This window comes from Ailuropoda melanoleuca, chromosome 14 (assembly GCF_002007445.2).
Source record: "Ailuropoda melanoleuca isolate Jingjing chromosome 14, ASM200744v2, whole genome shotgun sequence".
NCBI lineage: Eukaryota > Metazoa > Chordata > Mammalia > Carnivora > Ursidae > Ailuropoda > Ailuropoda melanoleuca.
This window is the reverse complement of record NC_048231.1, coordinates 67,225,965-67,244,508: the sequence shown is the minus strand read 5'-3', so window position 1 is coordinate 67,244,508 and position 18,544 is coordinate 67,225,965. Positions and strand designations below refer to the sequence as shown.

Below are 18,544 nucleotides of genomic sequence, written 5' to 3'. Positions count from 1 at the left end.
AGCTGACATTCTCATTCAGTGATTGCGATCCAGGGGGTACCCAGGGCCAGGCTTTGAGAAACACTGCTTTACAGCTTCATTACCATTTGTCAGCCTTTCACCCGCCTCTGCCTGGAATGTTCTTGGTCATCCCTTGATAACAAACTGTTTTGTTCCTTTTTAACCCTTTTATTGTCTATAATTAGATCATACAAATGGGTTGGACATAATCCCCAGAATATTAGTTCCATCAACACAGCAAAGTTGGAAGGGTAATGACAGATGGGTTTGGGCATTGCAAGAAGCCCTTCCTTGCAGGCAGGCAATAAAAGTCTTCCCCAGGAGGCGTTAACCCGGGTCCCAGAGTGGAGAGGCAGGGCCAGCCCTTTCGGTGACTCTGATGGCCGGAAGCAGCCAGATCAAGCACGGCAGTCAATCTAACCTTGAGTGATTAATAGCCGAGCAGAACCTCTGGAGCTTTATTCCCCAGTCCCTGCTCGGCTTCCTCTTTAACACTCAGGTAAATGTCAAAAGTGGACCTAGGGATTATAGCTGACAAGGGGTAAATGCCTTCATGTTGTCCTCCAAAGGTTAAGGTTTCCCAGACTCAGTTGGAAGCCCCAATCTCCAATAACCATTAATCCACTCTACACTGGTAGGAGTGAGCATATTTATGACTGCAGTCACTAAAGGGTGAAATAAAGATTAGTTTTTAGTTAGGAACGCAAAGCTTTTGAGATCAATACAAACTCACTGCTGAAATCAATCTAAAGTTTGGAATTTTTAAGTAAAGATTTACTGGGCTTCCTTGTACAGTTAATTTTCCAAAGGGAAAATAAGCTCAGAAATGTAACACAGTAATCAAATTGAGTAAACACTAGCCAGTTTGTAAACTGACCTTGGTTATGTGCATATCAAATAAGTAGGTAAAGCAATAAAAATGCCCATAATGTGGATTGTAAATTTGCCAATAAACAGGTAAAACCAAAATACACATATAGATTTGCATGATAAAAATACTAGCAGTGCATTTGCCTGTTTGAAAACATAAATAATCAATAGACATTAATAATGAAGTTATTCGTGCATTTCCCCATTACTGTGCATATTAAGTGTCTCAATTATTTATACTTAGTTTGATAGATAAATGTATAGCCATATTTTGTAAAAAAGCCTTCAGAAAGGATATAGAACTGTTTTTGGAAACAAAAGCTACCGTTTGGATGCGAGAACAAGTGGACTGGAAATACATAGCTTGTTATACTCCTCTGCTGTTCATGTTTGATGCATGTATACAATTTATTATGCAATTTCTTGAGATTTGACGAAGTAATTGTCTGGCAAACCATAGGTTTAATGTTTTTTTTTCCTGTTTCATATGAAAAGACTGTAGGTATTTTAAGAAAATGGTTTAATGGATCAGTGTCTATAAGCACTCTTTGGTTTGTTATGTATCTGTAGGTTGTGGAGACCCAGAGATATTTTAGGAGAAGTGTGATTCCATGTAGTAAATTCATTTTCTTCAGCAGAGTAAGTACATGAAAGCTTACAGTAAGCTATAACTTCAGAAATTATTTAAGCTACCCCTGGGCCCTCATAGTGGAGCTGCATATCTTCTCCGTTGGTGTGGAGGGGAGCAAACAGGAGAGCATCTCCAATGAGAAGGGGGTCCTGGAAGACAGGCACAGCCTCCAATTAATTTCTGACAAGGATACTGTAATACAGGTTGGTGATTTCTGCGGATAGGAGAGGGTAGAATGACCAACTACACTCTAAATGATCTATAACTCAGACTCATTTGCCACCATTTGCTGCCTGGATGCCGGAGATGGGCTCAGAGAGCCCTTCACCTAAAGCATGTTCCTTCCATTCACTACAGGCAGAGCTGTAGAAAAATTTAGATTCTGGGTACTGTTGTCGTACTCTTTGAAATATTTAGAGAGTAGAGTGAAATTTTTTTAGTCGCTTAATGTTGGCATCTGCCACCTAGTGCCCCACTCTTGGGAAATATACAAAGCCACTGAGCAAACGTGTATATATTCTTAAATAGCAGAATCCGTGTGGGTCACAGGAGACAGGTAATATTTCTTACTACACTGAAGCTATTACATTCGTCCCAAAACAATATCTTAATAGATCATACCCTCTAAGGATGGATAAAGCAATTCTTAAGCTTTACAAAGTGCACATATACAGTAATTATATACACTATGTATATCTATGTATGTGTGTGGATGTGTATGTATGGAAAACTATAATTCATGTGTGCACATATACACATATGTGTGTGCACACGTGTATATATACATGAATGCATATAAACACACATGCAAAATCACCATATCTACCCTGGGAGAGAGAACTTAACTACTTAAATTGTTATTCACATGTTTTGATCAACAATACATTATTTTCCCAAATAATTTGATGGTTTTTAAATCACTTTAATAAATTACGTTTTTATTAAGAAATTTATTTAGCACAAATACGCCCTCAGATTTTGACACGTGGCCATTAGAATGAAGCAATTTGGGGTGAAGGTTGCTGAACTGCCATAATATATCTGTATGAGTTCAAGAAAAGCCAGATTAGGAGTTAAGATACCAGAAGAGTTTTTAGGTTTCTACAGATTTCAGAACCATGTTGATAAGTGACAGGGTGCTTAGATAATCCTACAGCACCAGTTCTTCCTTTGCACAAACCTCAAGGCATTTGTTCTAAGAAACAGCATGTGAGGACAAAAGTCATCTCACACATAGCATTAAATATTTTGTCGAATGAATGAATGCATGCATATATACATACATAGTGAAATCCATCCACCTACCAGCACAAGTGAAACAAACAAGTCCAACTCTTCTATCCCCAGAGGTGATCAGTTAACTGCCTAAGTGGCTCCAGGTAGCAAGTTGGGCCCTTGGGAGCCACAGGATTCTTCCAAGCCAGCAGGGAAGGAGACCATACACACAGAAGGAAGCTCTAAGAGCCTCAACTCTTCATTTCACAGGAATTCCTGAAATACAACGGATCTAAAAGGAAATCTATATTCAGCCCTGTATCTTTGTGCATCACAGAAATCCATCTACCTCCATGGCTACTTGTTACAGACTTAGCAGAATTCTTAAAGAAGCAAACATGGGGTAGATGCATGTACTCTGGTGCCTAAAATTACAAATTTTAAAAAGCTAGCAATACCACAAACTTTGCAAAGTCCACAAAATAACATAATTTTAACTAATTAATTGTCTAACATATACCTCTATAATGCTCTTTTCCATGAAATTTTGACTTCGTAGTCTTCAATGGCACGATGGCAAAAAAAAAATTTGTAATACAGTTTTCTAGAGGACAAAAGATCAGTGTTTCTAGTCTTTCTTCTACCTTGATTGAACAAATTGTGTTTTTTTAATTATTGATAGCTTAGAAAATTTCTTTCAGATTCCCAACATGTATGATAAGTTTCTCTCATTCACTAATTATATGATTTCAATTTTCTTGTTCAGGGAATCATCTTAAATACCCCCCTATTTTCCAAGGACTGTTTCAAGAGTACGTATTCATATCACAATAGAACTTCCAATCCTACACTTTTTTTTTTTTTCTTGATGGTGTTTGAGTCAGCACAGTGGAAAGCCAGAATATTCCTGGTAGTCATTCTTTCATTGGGGCAGTTAATAATAACCTAACTCTATGTGAAAGTAATTGTCAACACATAAATTACATCCTAATACATCCTACTCTATTCACACTACATTCTCTGTTCAACTTCCCTTTCACCAATGTCTCAAAAATGTTTATGGCTTCTTCTCCAGCAGCGTCTGACATGAGGGGAAGTCCAAGTGGAAATAGAGAGAAATTTTAATTGGTTGCAACTAAAATGTCTTATTTTTGAAACTTTTACACATTGCTAGGGCCTCTCCCAGAGCCTTGGAAGGGGCCCTTGCAAGTGAAGAGGCTTCCCAGAGTACAGCCTCCTCTGATCACTGAATTCAGACGTAATTTATTTGAGGCCCTTCATAGCTTGGTTGGGAGGCCCAATCCTCCTGCTTCCCAAATTCAAGAGAATTTACCCAGGCTCTGCATTATGAGCTGGGAGCCCATATCCAATGCCTCAGTCAACATTTTAAGGAAATAGAGATTCAGATCTTGAGATTTAGAGCTAACAAGGATATTAGCAACCACATAATGCCCCTCTCTACTCCATAGATGATTAAACTGAAATCCAAATGAATCCCATTCTACCTATAAAAAAAAACTGATTCTTTGAGAAATGAGGTTTCTTGCCTAATTTTACACAGTTGGTAAATTGTGTAGTTGAAATTTTAACCCAAACAATCTCTTTTCAAAGTCAATATTCTTGATCACCATGCGATATCACGTTCAACTACCTAATGGATATGATCTCCTCCCATGATATTTTTTGCATTGCTTTTATTGGTGCAAAAAATATTTTCACATTTGTTTGCTTTCTTGACTATTATATTGCCATTAAAAATAAATGTTATACAAATTATTATTATCCCCTTTTAAAATGAGAAAATTGAAGGTTAGAGGCATTAGAATATTTATGTTACCAACGAATGATAGAGGTGATCTTCAAATACATTTCCTTCAACCCTAAATTCTGTGTTCTTTTCTCCTATTTCCCCCAGGCTTTTGAACTATTAGGTCAACTGTAGCTACAGCCATCCTATTATGGAATTTCCAGTGCCCATCAGGATCAATAGAAGCAAGATCAGGCTAAGTCTCAGATGCTTTTTCTTATAGCCTCTTCTCAATAGGCCTGTGTTTGAGTTCTTCCTCTGCGGTTGTAGAATTCTGACATCTTTCCTACTGAAAAGATATTGAAAAAATATTGGACTTTGAAAAGTTCAATTAAACAATTTTTGGACTTCAGTTGCAAAGTATTCATTATCTGCATGTTACACATTTGAAGCATAACCCTATTAAATAATAAATCTGAAGACGATTACTCAATGGTTTATTCCTCCATAAGAGCACTTGTTTACATCCTGCGAGAGTTCGGGGTACTCTGTGGTCTCATCAGCCCCAAAGTAGGGACACTGTTCTTCCTTCTTTCGTGTTTTTCCCATGTAAGTCATTTAAGTTAAAATCAAGTTGCTTTGTAATGGAATAAAGTTGAAGACATCAATATGAGCTCATGGTTAGCTTAATATAGATACAGATGGTTCCACATAGAAACATGTATAAATATGTGTACATACAGGATTATTATACATACATATATCTCCTTGTCCTGTCAGCTGTCAGGTCTAAAGGAAGCACCCCAGGAGCAACTAGCATACTTAATGCGCAGATCTTCATTTCTAATAGCATCTCCAACAAAAGGAAGCAAGATTCCTTGGAGAAATGGTTGATCCTAGGACTAAGGCATGAAATGTACAAAGCAAGCATGCAATATCTTGCCAGGAAGGAAGGAAGGAAGGAAGGAAGGAAGGAAGCAAGCAAAGGAGGAAGAGGGAGGGGAGGGGGCAAGAGGGGAGGCAGAAGGAAAAAAGGACAGTAATGATAGGAGTGTATCAACGGATACAGAAGTCAATTGAAAGACCTCCCAATGGCTGAAGCTGAAACAGTTCAAGCAACAGAATAAAGCAGTACTGGATTATAACCCAAAGAACAAAAATAAATATCCATGGGTCCATACTGATATAAAGTAATGATTAAAACGCAACTAATGAAGCATCGAACTTTGCATCGGAATCCGGGGATGTACTGTATGGTGACTAACATAATATAATAAAAAATCATTTAAAAAAAAGTAAATAAATAACTGGGGGAGAATAGATCAAGTATCTTTTGCAGACAAGTTCCAAATATTTTCTGTAGATACTTCAGCCTCCAGGAGTTGGGACATAACTCTTCCACTCCTTAAGTGTGGGCTATTCTGAATAATAATTTCTTTGCAAGGAGTACAATTTAAGGGAAAAAGTATGTGTGAGGGGGCTACCCTCAGTGTGCAGAAATCTGGCTACTTTGTTTAACAGTGATAAGTCATGTTGATCACATCTACCCTTGACATTATGAGATTAAAATGGCACTTTGTATACCTTTGTGGTTCTCCTCCTAAAAATGCATTAACCCAGTCTCATCATGAGAAAAACATCAGACAACTCCCAACTGAGAGACATTTTACAAATTATCCAATCAGTATCCCTAAAAACTCAAGGTCATCGAAAACAAGGAAAGTATGAGAAACTGGATAGCCAAAAGGAGCCTAAGGAAATATGACAACCAAATGTAATGTGAAATCCTGGATGGGATCCTGGAAAAAGAAATTAGATAAAAACCAAGTAAATTTTAATGAACTATGGATGTCAGTTAATAATAGTAATGCATCAATATTGTTTATTAATTGTAACAGATGCATCATACCAAAGATGTTAATTATAGGGGACACTGGGTGCTAGGTATATGGGAACTCTACTATCTTTTCAATTTTTCTGTAAATCTAAATCTATTCTAAAATAAAAAATTGATTTTAAAAGTATCCCTGTAACTTAGGAAAAAAACTAAATAAAATATTATGTTAATAATAGTTTCAAAAGAAAATACAGTTGGCAAATACTGACAGCTACCCATGCTGAGGAATACTAACTTTGGAGAATAGCAACAAATATACACACACATTTAAAATTTTACCTTCAAAATTAAATACTATACATATTACCTAAAATCATTATACTTGAGTTTTTCCCAAGCATCAATAGCACATATTCATTAAATGGGCAAATAAGCATTTACATATGAGACACAACTGACAACTTTTACCCCTTCAGAGATGCGATAGAATTTTGTGTCAAAAGTATACACATTTTAGATTTATGAAAGCAGTTAACAATTGAAAGCCTTTCTTGAAGACGAGAACTGCAGAGTTCCATCGTACACTTACAAAGGAGTGTTCTTGACATTTCCTTTTGAAGCATTTGGTTTCTTTTGACTATTGTTAGAAAGCCAAGGAAATTAATATACATAAAACAAGATAAAACTGGACAAAATGTTCTTGCAGACAAGATTCAAGTCCCCACAGGGGACTTAAATTAATCCTTATCTCAATCCATGGTACTTTAATGTTGAGCTCAATAATGTGTAAAGACAAAACGAAAAGTTTCCAATCCAGATTTATCATGTTGTCTTAGCAGTGGCTGTATGTTACCACAAGATTTTGAGAAAATATATCCTTTAGTTAGTCGGTTGTCTTTTAAAAAATAAAATAAAAAGAAATACCCAACAGAATTCTTGAATTGTATGTCACCTCAGCCAACCAACCCCCAAAATGTATCCAAACTGTCAAACAAAACTTCGATGATATAACGATATCAAGCCATAGAATTTGAGCAATTTTAACTTTTTTGAAATATTGTGAAATATTATATTTTAAACAAACATAATAGAAGTAAAAATAGGATTAGGTGTACTGGGGTGGGATGGGGAAGTGGGAAGGGTGTGGTGAAAAAGATAAGAGAGCAACAAAGAAAGATTATTCTGAAAATGGACAATTGGACAAATTTGCACTAATATCAAAGAAGCCGAGAGCAGAAATGAATAGATATTTAAAGGTATAAACAGCTCATCCGTAAAGGAAACTGGACCTTACTCAAGATGGTATGTCCTTGTAATGATACAATAATATTTATTGATTAAGCGTATGGGTTTTCGACTAAAAATCTGACATCATTCTCTCTTGATTATGAAAAAAATTCAATGGGCTGGTGAATATGCCAACACAGCAATACATATCTTCATTCTAAGAATTAGTAAGAAAGAAAAAAAATTGCCACAAATAAAAGAAAAATTTGAGGGGCACCTGGGTGGCTCAGTCTGTTAAGCACATGACTCTTTTTTTTTTTTTTAAGATTTTTTATTTATTTATTCAACAGAGATAGAGACAGCCAGCAAGGGAGGGAACACAAGCAGGGGGAGTGGGAGAGGAAGAAGCAGGCTCATAGCAGAGGAGCCTGATGTGGGACTCGATCCCATAACACCGGGATCACGCCCTGAGCCGAAGGCAGACACTTAACGCTGTGCCACCCAGGTGCCCCAAGCATCAGACTCTTGATATCCACTTAAGGTCATGATTTCAGGGACTAGGATCCAGCCCTGTGGGCTCCGCACTCCGTGGGAAGTCTGCTTGAGATTCTCTCTCTCCTTCTCCCTCTGCCCCTCCCCCTGATCTCTCTCTCTAAAAAATAAATAAATAAATTGGAAGGAAAAAAAAAGGAAGGGGAAGGTGATTAGGATAATTTGCCAATTTAGGTGACAATTCTTTGACTATTTGCACAAAGACGACTCAGTAACTACCCTGGCCTCAAGTCTCTGGGCCTTTTTCAGGGAGAGGATTGTTTTCTTCTTCTTGTATTCCTAACCCTTCATCTTATTCCACAAGTCATGAGGAAAGTTCCCAACTTTCTTTGGGGAGCACTGACTTTTAGTTTTATCCGAATGAAACCCCATATTAGTTAAATGAAGGAAATACCCTCTCCAAATATGGGAAAACTGAGACCTGGAGAATAAAAGGGTCACAGGTAATGTCAAAGACAAGCTGAAGCCCAATGACCTCTTCTGTCATCTCAGTCATTGGCATGAAGGCCTATTGCCCAAAAGCCACTTTTCAGAGTCAGGCATATATTCAACAACCTATCATTAAACTATTATTAATAATAAATGACCTTACATTTTTAGAATCTCAATTACCCAAGACACGTACATAAAACACCAAATGTTCCCAAAGATAAAAGAATGGTGTTTTTTTAAACTATAGGAAAACAAACCGAAACATAAAACATCTAAAGAACAAAGTCAAAAATAGTGGTTCTTTTGTTAAAGTAACCAGTTGTCTCTTGAGTAACATTATGAATTATTGCAAACCTGAGAAAAGCAGATGTCTTTATTCCTTCCATCCCATATTTGTTGAGTTCTGGGCATAATGTGCAGAAAAGAAAGAAGAAAAGGAAAACTAAGAAGTCTTTAGCTACATATGTGTATTTTTTTATTTAACAAGCATTCACATGGCGCTCACTATGTGTCTGGAACTGTTCTAAGCACTTTTACAAATACTTACAAAATTTAAGCATTATAAAACCATAGGAGGCAGGTACTATAATTATCCCCCTTCTTGGATGCGAAAACTGGGCAGAGAAATGTTATTTACCCAAAGTTGCAAAGATGGAAAGTGGCAAAGCTAGGATTCAAGTATAAGTGGTCTGCTTCCAGAATGCAGGCTTAGAAACACAATGTTGCACTACCTTGGTTTAGTAGTTTAATCAATATTTCCATAAAAGTAACTACTCCCTTCAGATTTTTAGAGCACTTTGCTGAGTGATGGCTGCCATAGGTGAAGGATGAGGGAAACGCTCAAAAGATCCTATCAGATTCTTATCAATGGGCTATGAACAATAAATGTTTATTTCATGATGTTAAAAAGATTTTTTTTTATTTTTAGATAGTAGATCAGTAAAATCAAGAGATTGAGTAATACCACTTTGGTTAAATGCTCAACACAGTCTCTGATTATGAAATAACCAACTCGTTTGTCCTGATGTTACCCTGAAAAATTTGAAAATTCATCTTTCATCGTCCATCAACATATTTATTGAATAACTATTATGGGCAAGGTACAGAGCTGTGGACCATGGGGGATTTTATCAGATACAAGGCTTTTTCTCCTCTAGAAACTTATAATCTAGCTGAGATCATAAAATGCATTTACCTAAATAAGCAACTAGCAACACAAAGAGGCAAACAATAAATGTCAAAAAAGTATTACAGGTAATAAGTACTATAAGGAAATTAGGAGCCTGTTCTTTCTGCTCCAGTAGTTCATTACATATACCCTTATTAGATCAATTATCACAGTGTATTTATTCACATGCTGTGTCTAATTTACTTGCCTGTCTCCTCCATTAGAATGTTAGCCCCTTGAGGGCAAGGATGCAGTTTTACTCATCATTGTATCATCCATGTTTAGCATGTTGTCTGGGCTATAATAAATACCTAATGTATGCTTGATGAGTAAATGAATGAAGTTCACAGAAGGCCGACACTCATTTTGAGGCTAGCGCAGCAGAATGGTTAATCTCTGGAGTCAGGTTGTATTGATTTGGATCTTAGCTCTACCTTTGAAAAGCTGTGCGGCCCTGAAAATTTTACCTGATTTCTCTGCACTTCATTTTGCTCATTGGTAAGATTAGAATGATGGTACCTTTCTTTATTGGCTAATTTTACTAAGGAACAAGTCACCCCCAAAATTAATGACTCGAAACAGCAGCCATTTATTTTGCTCAAAGGTCTGTGCATTAGTAAATCTGAGCTACATTGGTTCTTCTGTCTCAGCCGGGCTCATTCGTACATCCCACGTCAGCTGGGACATGTGGTGTCTCGTCTGCCACCAGGCTAACCTGGACTTTTTCACATGGCCACTGGCAAGATTCCAAGTGGGGAAGTTGAAGCATACAAGGCCTTTTGAGGCTCAGACTTGGAATTGGCACAAAGTCACTTCTGGCACATTCTATCGATCCAACAAGAGACAAGGTAAGCTCACTTTCAAGGGGTGGAGAAGTAGACTCCACTTTTATGGGAAGAACAGCAGAGCCACTTTATAATGGGGTATTTATACCAAGAACGATAGAGAGTTGGCGCCATTTTTACAATCTACCATCCTCTTTCACGGGATTAGCAAAAGGATTAAGAAAACAAACATCTAAAGGATCTAGGCTAGTGTCCACCAAACAAGTAATGAGTTCAATAAGAATTAGCTGTGATTATTCTGTCAAAGCTGCCAGGAAGAGTTTCAAAGTGGAAAGAAATCTGAGTTTAATCTGAGAAATAGGTGGGATATCTCTATGTAGAGAACCAAGGCCTCTCACAAGGATACAACCTAAAGATGTGCTGTGAAAGTGGGATGTATTGCAGAAAGGAGCCAACCACAGACTTCCCAGAAGTGCTACAACAAGAGCCTAGGAACACGGAATATTGGCCAATGACTTGGACTTGTCCCTGGGGCAAAAGTAAACAATTGGCTTTGACTAAATGCTAGCAATTGTAGCGTTTCTTATCTTTTACTCTTATTTCAGATTTTTTGTTCTGGAAGCTTCCTGATGCTGCTGGTTTTGTGATATTTCTGTCCATATCTACCCAAGATTTCAAATAGAAGCCTATCATTTTTCTCTGGGTTTTGCCATTCCCTATCTTTGGGAATCTAGGAGGTCCTTCTTTGCTCAATTTTATTGTAAAATAGAATAATGCCTCCCTTCACCCATTTTACAATGGTGGCCATCATGAAGGTCAGGCCACAGGAAGTAGTATTTACTAACCAAAAGAACACAGGAGAGGCGAGGCTTTGGTGTTTATAGAATTTGGTGATCACTCATACATCTTAAGCGGAAAAGTCGAGAATGAGGAAAATAAAGTTTCAATGTGGCTGCCCCTTCACGTGAAGCAACAAAAACACTCCTGGAACTGTTCTGACGGTAATCTTAAGTTCACCCAGTCCCGTGAGATGGTCCTGAGCAACCAGAGCCACTGATCCCACCTGGGTCCTTGCCACCCGGAAGGCTGACCACGCCACTGAGAGCGAGAGCTCTACTGGATTGTTCAGTGGCAGCAGTTCCAGAATCTCGCCACTGTACATAGTTGAAAATGCAGATTCACTGATCAATAATTTTGATAATTCTGTTGAAGTATGAAGACTGCTTGAATTAGAGGCCTACACAATCATATTTAGTTTTTTTATAAGACAATTCAGCTTCTCTTATGCCACGTGAAATCCATCCTGCTGAGCGCTCTTCACTAGTCACGTCCTTCCTGCCATTTTAAAAACAATAGTGGCAGAGATGCAAGCTGCTGATAGCGCTCAGCAGGACAGATCAAACACACAGATGCAATTTCTGTACGTTGAACAGTGAAGTAGGATAAAATTCAAATACTTCCAATCGCTTAGTAGCTAGCCTCTGATTGCTGCAAATTGAATCTTTCATAACGGGATTTATTGTAAATAGTGTCATATCATTTGTGAGTTCTGCAATAATTTCAAAGCCAGTGAAAGATATTGGAGGTGTGAGACTTACATGATGCCTATGCCGGTTTACACCTAGATTAGGAAGGGATTTTTTTTAATTATCAATATTATTTTTAATTGCTTACAAAATAGCCGTAATTGTAATTTTTTTTCTCTGAAATCCTAAACATTCTCAAATAGTGTAACTTTAAAACCCAGAAGAAAACAGCCTGGCTACGTCATTTCAACAGCTGTTTTAGAATTGCAAGACCCAGCCCTGTTCTTCCCCTTCCACTCTAATTGTTAAAGAGGCATCAAAATTATAGATAGTTAAAATTTTTGAAATGTGCCTTTCATATTGTTTGGGAACAACAAAGATCCTTGTAGTCATAATTAGTGATCAATATATCCTATTAGCAAAAAAAACCAGAAGTTCAAAATCAAGATATTTTGAGATCTCAAAACACATCTTACTTCCTTTATGAGAACATGGGAAGATGGCAATAGTTTAAGTAATCAATACTCTTATTCATCTTTGGATTTAGTTCCAAATACTTCATTGGAACCTTATAAAAGGTAAACATCAAAAGCATACTTTACAAATTATACTTTCAATGTATGAGAATTTGGTGATACTCCACATTCTTTTTTTTTCTTAACTTTTTTTTTAATGTTTTTTTATTATACTATGTTAGTCACCATACAGTACATCCCCGGTTTCCGATGTAAAGTTCGATGATTCATTAGTTGCGATACTCCACATTCTTGATAGCTTTAATTGCTAAGGCACAGAACCCCCCAAAAGACACTATATCACAATTTTACAATCTTCCTGTTCAAGACCTAAATAAGGGAAATTCAAAAAAGGAAAAATGCAAAACAAATAGTAGGGCCAGAAGATTTGGATCATCTGTTCCCTTTCCTTTCCCTGCTCTAAACAAAAAATCTTTTTCTATTATTTTACCATGTATTTGAGCTTTTTATTATAAATGTGAAATGTGAAATACAGTATCTCAGCAAGATCTAAATAAAGTATCTTACTCTCAGATAACCTAGGACCTTGATAGGGAAGCCTTTGTGAGGAGTAAATGCTTCAGTTCGATCCCTCTTCATTTATTTAAGAGCAAATATCCCACATGCATGTTAATGTTTATTATTCTAAATGGGGAATTCCCTATTTCTAAACCAAAGAATTTTCAGTTTTCTCCTCCTCTCTTAAGCAGGTGTCTTTCCATATCTCACAAATTAAAAGAGAAGGAGGGAAGATAGCCTTTGAGTGGTGCCCTGATGTGTATTTTAATAAGTTTACTAATCAGAGCACATATAAATTAGAATGAATAATATTCATATATTTAATAGCAAAGAAAACTCAATTTAACTCCTGTCCAGCTTTCTTTCATGTTCATTTTATTCAAGGGCATGCCTTCTTCTTTTTTTTGTTTGTTTTTTTTCCCCCTTTCTTTCTTTCTTGGACACCTCCAACCCCCATTGACAACCGAAATGCAGGGCTATAAACGTAAGGGCGCAATCCATCATGAGATAAGTCTAGAGAACATGTCCTCTACCAAAATGCACATGAATTCCTGGTACAGTGAAAATTCCAGAATCATTTGGGGGTTCATTTTGCATGCTAAGCAGGGTCAAAAAGGTGAGCTTTATGTTGTCATCCTTATATATCAGATGAGGTCCAAAGTTTAAAGGTTACATTTGTGAAATTGCAGCTGGGTTTCCTAGCACTTGATTTTAGCTCCTGCAAATCAAAGACTCTTAATTGAAAGAAAAATCTGACAAAATGATAATCTTTCAATTAAAAAAATATTATTTCTGAGCCCTTATCTGTTGAAGAGATGACACAGAAGTTCAGAGATGGTTGTTTAACCAGACAAAATGTTAGAGAAAATATGTTTTCCAACAAGATCATAAAGCTTCAATAGTGCAGGGAAACAAATGTAAAGTGAAGGGCTGTCCTCTATTCCATCTACCAGCTCTAATTCCCGCACCCCCAGTTTGCACACTCAGCCACTCACCTTTTAGGCAAGGGCTAGTGTCTTCCAAATTAGACTCAAACCCCAAATACCAAGACACTAGAAAGTGGCATCTTGGCATATTTTGAGATCAGACATTTTCTGCATTTCATGGGGGGGGGAGCAGCATACCAATGTAGTGAAATCTGGAAACAACAGCATATATACAGACACAAAAAAAAGTTTGCATATTGCACAGAGCGCTTGAAGATCATAAATCTATGCATGAGAAAGATGTAGTGGAAATTTTGGGGGGGATTAGAGTTTATTTTTGTCATCTCTGTGAGACAGCTACTCATTCATCCAGATCACAGCTAAGAAAAAAGCTGGTCACAGAAATTAGCAGTTTCAGCTCAGCAGCGAAGTCGCCAGCCTGTGAAGGCAGAGAGAAATTGACTAATTAGCAATGCGCACTAAAACTTGACGGTTCTTTATAGAGAGAGAGAAGAGAGAGGGAGAGAGAGGGAGAGGGAGGGAGGGGGGCTCGCTTTTTCCCCTTCTTTCTTCCAAAGATGTTTGAAATCGCAGTCATTTACGCTCGACAATTTTTACAATAGCCTTGAGCCATAATTTTGCGAGTCTCTCCAGCATCCATCCCCCTGTATGGTCTCTCTCTACTGGCCAAGCACGACCGTTTCTCTCCCCAACCGTGGATTTCCTATTACTCTCGTTATGACTCACTGAGCCCCAGGCCCAAGGATAATGATGTGTTGTTTCTTGGTAGCATAATTTGTCACACGTACATTTTTTCTTCTTCTTCTCTTGCAGAAAGCTCTGCTCCCTCTCTCTCTCTCCCTCTCTCTCCCTCTCTCTCCCTCTCTCTTTCTCTCTTTTCTCCCTCTCCTACATTTTCTTGCTGTTGCTAATTCATGGTGATCAAATGATGTACGACAAAATAAATTGTAAAGAGTGACTGCCTGGAGTTGGGAACCAGAAGGTGTTTTCCCCCTCCCAAGGAGAGAGCAAACCTTTAAAAAGGAAGGACAATTGATTTTTGGGGGGGAGCTTAAGTGAGCCTTGACTTTGCAGCTGGTTGAAAGCAGGTAAGTTTCTGGCCTTGTGTCTGCCTTGTGTGTATTTTGTTCTGTCTTTTGGGTTGTTGGCGGGGGAAGGGACGGGGAGGGAGTCTTTGGGGGGGGGTAGTTGTGTGGCAAACGCTCATAAAGAATAAAACTCCTATTGCAAGAAATAAGCAGATGAGGGGGAAAGGCAAAGGAGAACAAGAAGGAAGGGGAACAGGAAAAGATGGGGGGGAGCGAGACAACGAAGCGGGGAGAGCGAGAGAGAGGTATGACCGGGTCCACTTAAAGGGAGAGACTCTGGGAGATGTTTCAGGAAAGCCAGAGCTTTTGGGGCCGGTGGGGGAGGGGGTCCTGCCGGGGGAGGGAGCTCGAGGGAGGTTAGGGTCCACCTGGAACGGGATGGTAAAGTGAGTCGAGAGGAGCCCAGTGTGATATAAATAGGAAGCCGGCGATCCAGGACTGGCGCCAGGCAGGGCAGAGTGAGCCGCAGTGGAAGGGGCAGGTCCGGCGGGATCCCTCGGAGCCGGGCGGCGGCGGCGGCGGCGGCTCTCCCGGGAGGGCGGGCGCGCGGGCGGGATGTGGGCAGAGGGTCCCTTTCTGCTCGGCCCTGGAAGGTGCAATTATAGGTTAAGGACCTGGCATATCGATTTCGCCTCGCCTCCCCCATCCTGTCGTCCTCCGCCTAGATGCGGGCGGTTCAGACTTTTTTTACAGAAGTAGTTCCAGGGCCAGGAGAGTGGGGGTGCCCGAGTGGGGGGGGCGCTGGGAGTTGTACCGGGGGGCTCGTAGGGAAGCTGAGACTTCGCGCGGAGATGCTGGGTGAGATGCAGAGACCTCGCACGGAACCTCCCCCTCCATTGGACAGCCCCCACCCCTCCCCCAACACCTGCCAGTTAACTTGAACTTCTCACAGTTACTGGAGTTAAAGCCACTGTTCCTGGTGCCTAGGAGACAGATCCTTTCACGTGAATCCCTCCGGGCCTCCCGGCTCCCGCTCTAAATCCACCCCAGTAGCCCCACTTCCTCCCTCCTCGTCTTCCCCGGTGCCGCCCCTCGAGAGAAGGGGAGACACCCGTCTGAACTTCCGCGCTTTGAAATGCTGGCGGCAGGAGAGAGGGGGCCGGGGGTGGGGGCCTGAAAGGATTCTCCTGCCAGGTTTAAAGGCGTCTCTGGAAAATTAGCAAAACTGAGTGGTGACGGGGAAGCCAACAGTTTGCGAAGCAGGGAAGCAGGCAGGGCCGGGGTGAGGGAAATGAGCTAGAATTGATAAGGACAGCTCCCGCCTCTGCCGAGTCCACTGAGCTGGTCCTCACCGCGCTCCACTGCACTTTCCCGGGAGAAGAAAGGGCTTTATCTGCTACCTCAGACTAGTAGCCTAGGAGTTTCTCGGGGCAGCACGGATAATCGAAGGTCTTCCCAGCTTTTGGAGGGCTAAGAATCGCCCACCCGCACGCTTGTCGGGTCCCCTTTCCTACCCCCTAAACTGGACCAACTGCGAAAAGCAAAGCTGCAGGCACAAGTTGACCTGGAACCTCCGCCGACGGTCGCCTCTGCGCTCTCCGGGAACCCCCGGCTCCCCACCCCCCGGCCTTTCCCTTTCTCGGGCCCGGCATGGACACAAGCCCACGAGGTGTCTCGGCCTCCGTCGCCACTTTGCCGTCGCTGCTGCTACCCCTGTCGCTGCCAAGAGCCGAGCCAGGGTGGTTTTAGGAAAGTGAGGGACGAAGTGTGTGGGCGGTGGCGAGAGGAGTAGCAGGGAGCCGAACCGGCGCCCCGACCCCAGACAGGGCCCTTTTGGTGGCGCTCACGGATTCAGTGCCTTCAGACCTTACTCCCGGGGTCGGGGTCCTGGGGCGCTCTGGGCAGGAGCCAAGCTGAGCACTGATTGTTGTTCTTCGCTCTCCCCTCCCCTCCACACCCTTCCCCACCCCGACCACACCACCCCCTCCACTACCCTTCTCCCCTCCCTCCCATCCCCCACCCCGGTCTGCCAGGTTGGAGGAGGGTTTAAAGCCAGGTGCGCCGAGTCAGCTCGCCATGTCCAGATCCGGGGACAGGACCTCCACCTTCGACCCCAGCCACAGCGACAACCTGCTGCACGGCCTCAACCTGCTGTGGAGGAAGCAGCTGTTTTGCGACGTGACCCTGACGGCCCAGGGCCAGCAGTTCCACTGCCACAAGGCCGTGCTGGCCTCCTGCTCGCAGTACTTCCGATCGCTCTTCTCCAGTCACCCCCCTCTCGGGGGAGGGGTCGGCGGCCAGGACGGCCTGGGGGCCCCCAAGGACCAGCAGCAGCAGCCGCCGCAGCAGCAGCCTCCACAGCAGCAGCAGCCGCCGCAGCAGGAGGAGCCCGGGACTCCTTCCTCCTCCCCCGACGACAAGCTGCTGACCAGTCCCCGGGCCATCAACAACCTGGTGCTGCAGGGCTGCTCTTCCATCGGGCTGCGCCTGGTGCTCGAGTACCTCTACACGGCCAACGTGACCCTCTCCCTGGACACGGTGGAGGAGGTGCTGTCGGTCAGCAAGATCTTGCACATCCCCCAGGTCACCAAGCTCTGCGTGCAGTTCCTCAACGACCAGATCTCGGTGCAGAACTACAAGCAGGTGTGCAAGATCGCCGCGCTGCACGGCCTGGAGGAGACCAAGAAGCTGGCCAACAAGTACCTGGTGGAGGATGTGCTGCTGCTCAACTTCGAGGAGATGCGCGCCCTGCTGGACTCGCTGCCGCCCCCCGTGGAGTCGGAGCTGGCGCTCTTCCAGATGTCCGTGCTGTGGCTGGAGCACGACCGCGAGACCCGCATGCAGTACGCGCCCGACCTCATGAAGCGCCTCCGCTTCGCGCTCATCCCGGCCCCGGAGCTGGTGGAGCGGGTCCAGTCAGTGGATTTCATGCGCACCGACCCGGTCTGCCAGAAGCTGCTGCTGGACGCCATGAACTACCACCTGATGCCCTTCAGGCAGCACTGCAGGCAGAGCCTGGCCAGCAGGTAGGAGACAACAAAGAGGAGGGCGGGGGTTGCGGGGGGGTGGAAGCAGGAAAGGCCGGAGGGAGGGGAGGGGGCAGAGGGAAGGGGGAGAGGGGTGGGCTGCGCGGGAGGCTCTGGCAAACTGAAAACAAACGCATACAAACAAGTCAGACGGTGTGGCGAAAGTTGATTTCGGAGTCCCCGAAAGGTCAACGGGGAAGTGGCCTCAACATCCCCAGAGCAAGAAATGTGGGACTTGGGGACTGAAATTGACAGGCAGGTGGGGCAAAGGCCGGGGCAGGTGTAAGTGCAGCTCTAGAACCTCTCTAACCGGTCGTCCCTCCAAATCTGAACATGAGCTTGCTTAAGGGAAAGGATTCTGCAAAGACAAGTCCCACCGCACTCCACCTCTTTCCTGCCTTGGGTGAGCAGGGGCGCCCTGGCCATGCTCCCTGAGGAGAGCTTTCATTCTTTGTCAGACTCTCAAGGTTTGTTGTTGTTGTTGTTGTTGTTGCTGCTGTTGTTGTTGTTGTTGTTGTT

The 18,544-nt window shown here is 42.1% G+C and overlaps 1 protein-coding gene and 1 long non-coding RNA gene across 4 annotated transcripts; one reads left to right on the top strand and one right to left on the bottom strand.

Moving 5' to 3' along the window:
* Nucleotides 1-12,440: 12,440 nt before the first annotated feature.
* LOC117796091 lies at nucleotides 12,441-15,683 on the bottom strand. The gene is made up of 2 exons (XR_004620439.1): nucleotides 15,428-15,683; nucleotides 12,441-14,389 (listed from the first exon to the last, which is right to left on the bottom strand). It is a non-coding gene; the product is annotated as an uncharacterized LOC117796091 (long non-coding RNA).
* Nucleotides 14,747-18,029, top strand: LOC117796090 (kelch-like protein 14). 3 transcript variants are annotated; one of them, XM_034643048.1, is made up of 2 exons: nucleotides 14,747-15,059; nucleotides 17,033-18,029. In XM_034643048.1, the coding sequence occupies exon 2, from the start codon at nucleotides 17,076-17,078 to the stop codon at nucleotides 18,027-18,029; it is 954 nt and encodes a 317-aa protein (XP_034498939.1). In that variant the 5' UTR covers nucleotides 14,747-15,059; nucleotides 17,033-17,075. The 3 variants fall into 3 exon arrangements, with proteins under 3 accessions (XP_034498939.1, XP_034498938.1, XP_034498940.1); XM_034643047.1 differs by lacking the exon at nucleotides 14,747-15,059 and adding an exon at nucleotides 15,577-15,652; XM_034643049.1 differs by lacking the exon at nucleotides 14,747-15,059 and adding an exon at nucleotides 16,147-16,752.
* The last annotated feature ends 515 nt before the right edge of the window (nucleotides 18,030-18,544 follow it).

Coding starts and splice junctions, on each gene's coding strand:
- LOC117796090 (XM_034643047.1), top strand. CDS start 15,615: ATGTGGGCAGAGGGTCCCTTTCTGCTCGGCCCTGGAAG. Junction 15,653..17,032: donor TTTCTGCTCGGCCCTGGAAG/GTGCAATTATAG, acceptor CCGGTCTGCCAG/GTTGGAGGAGGGTTTAAAGC.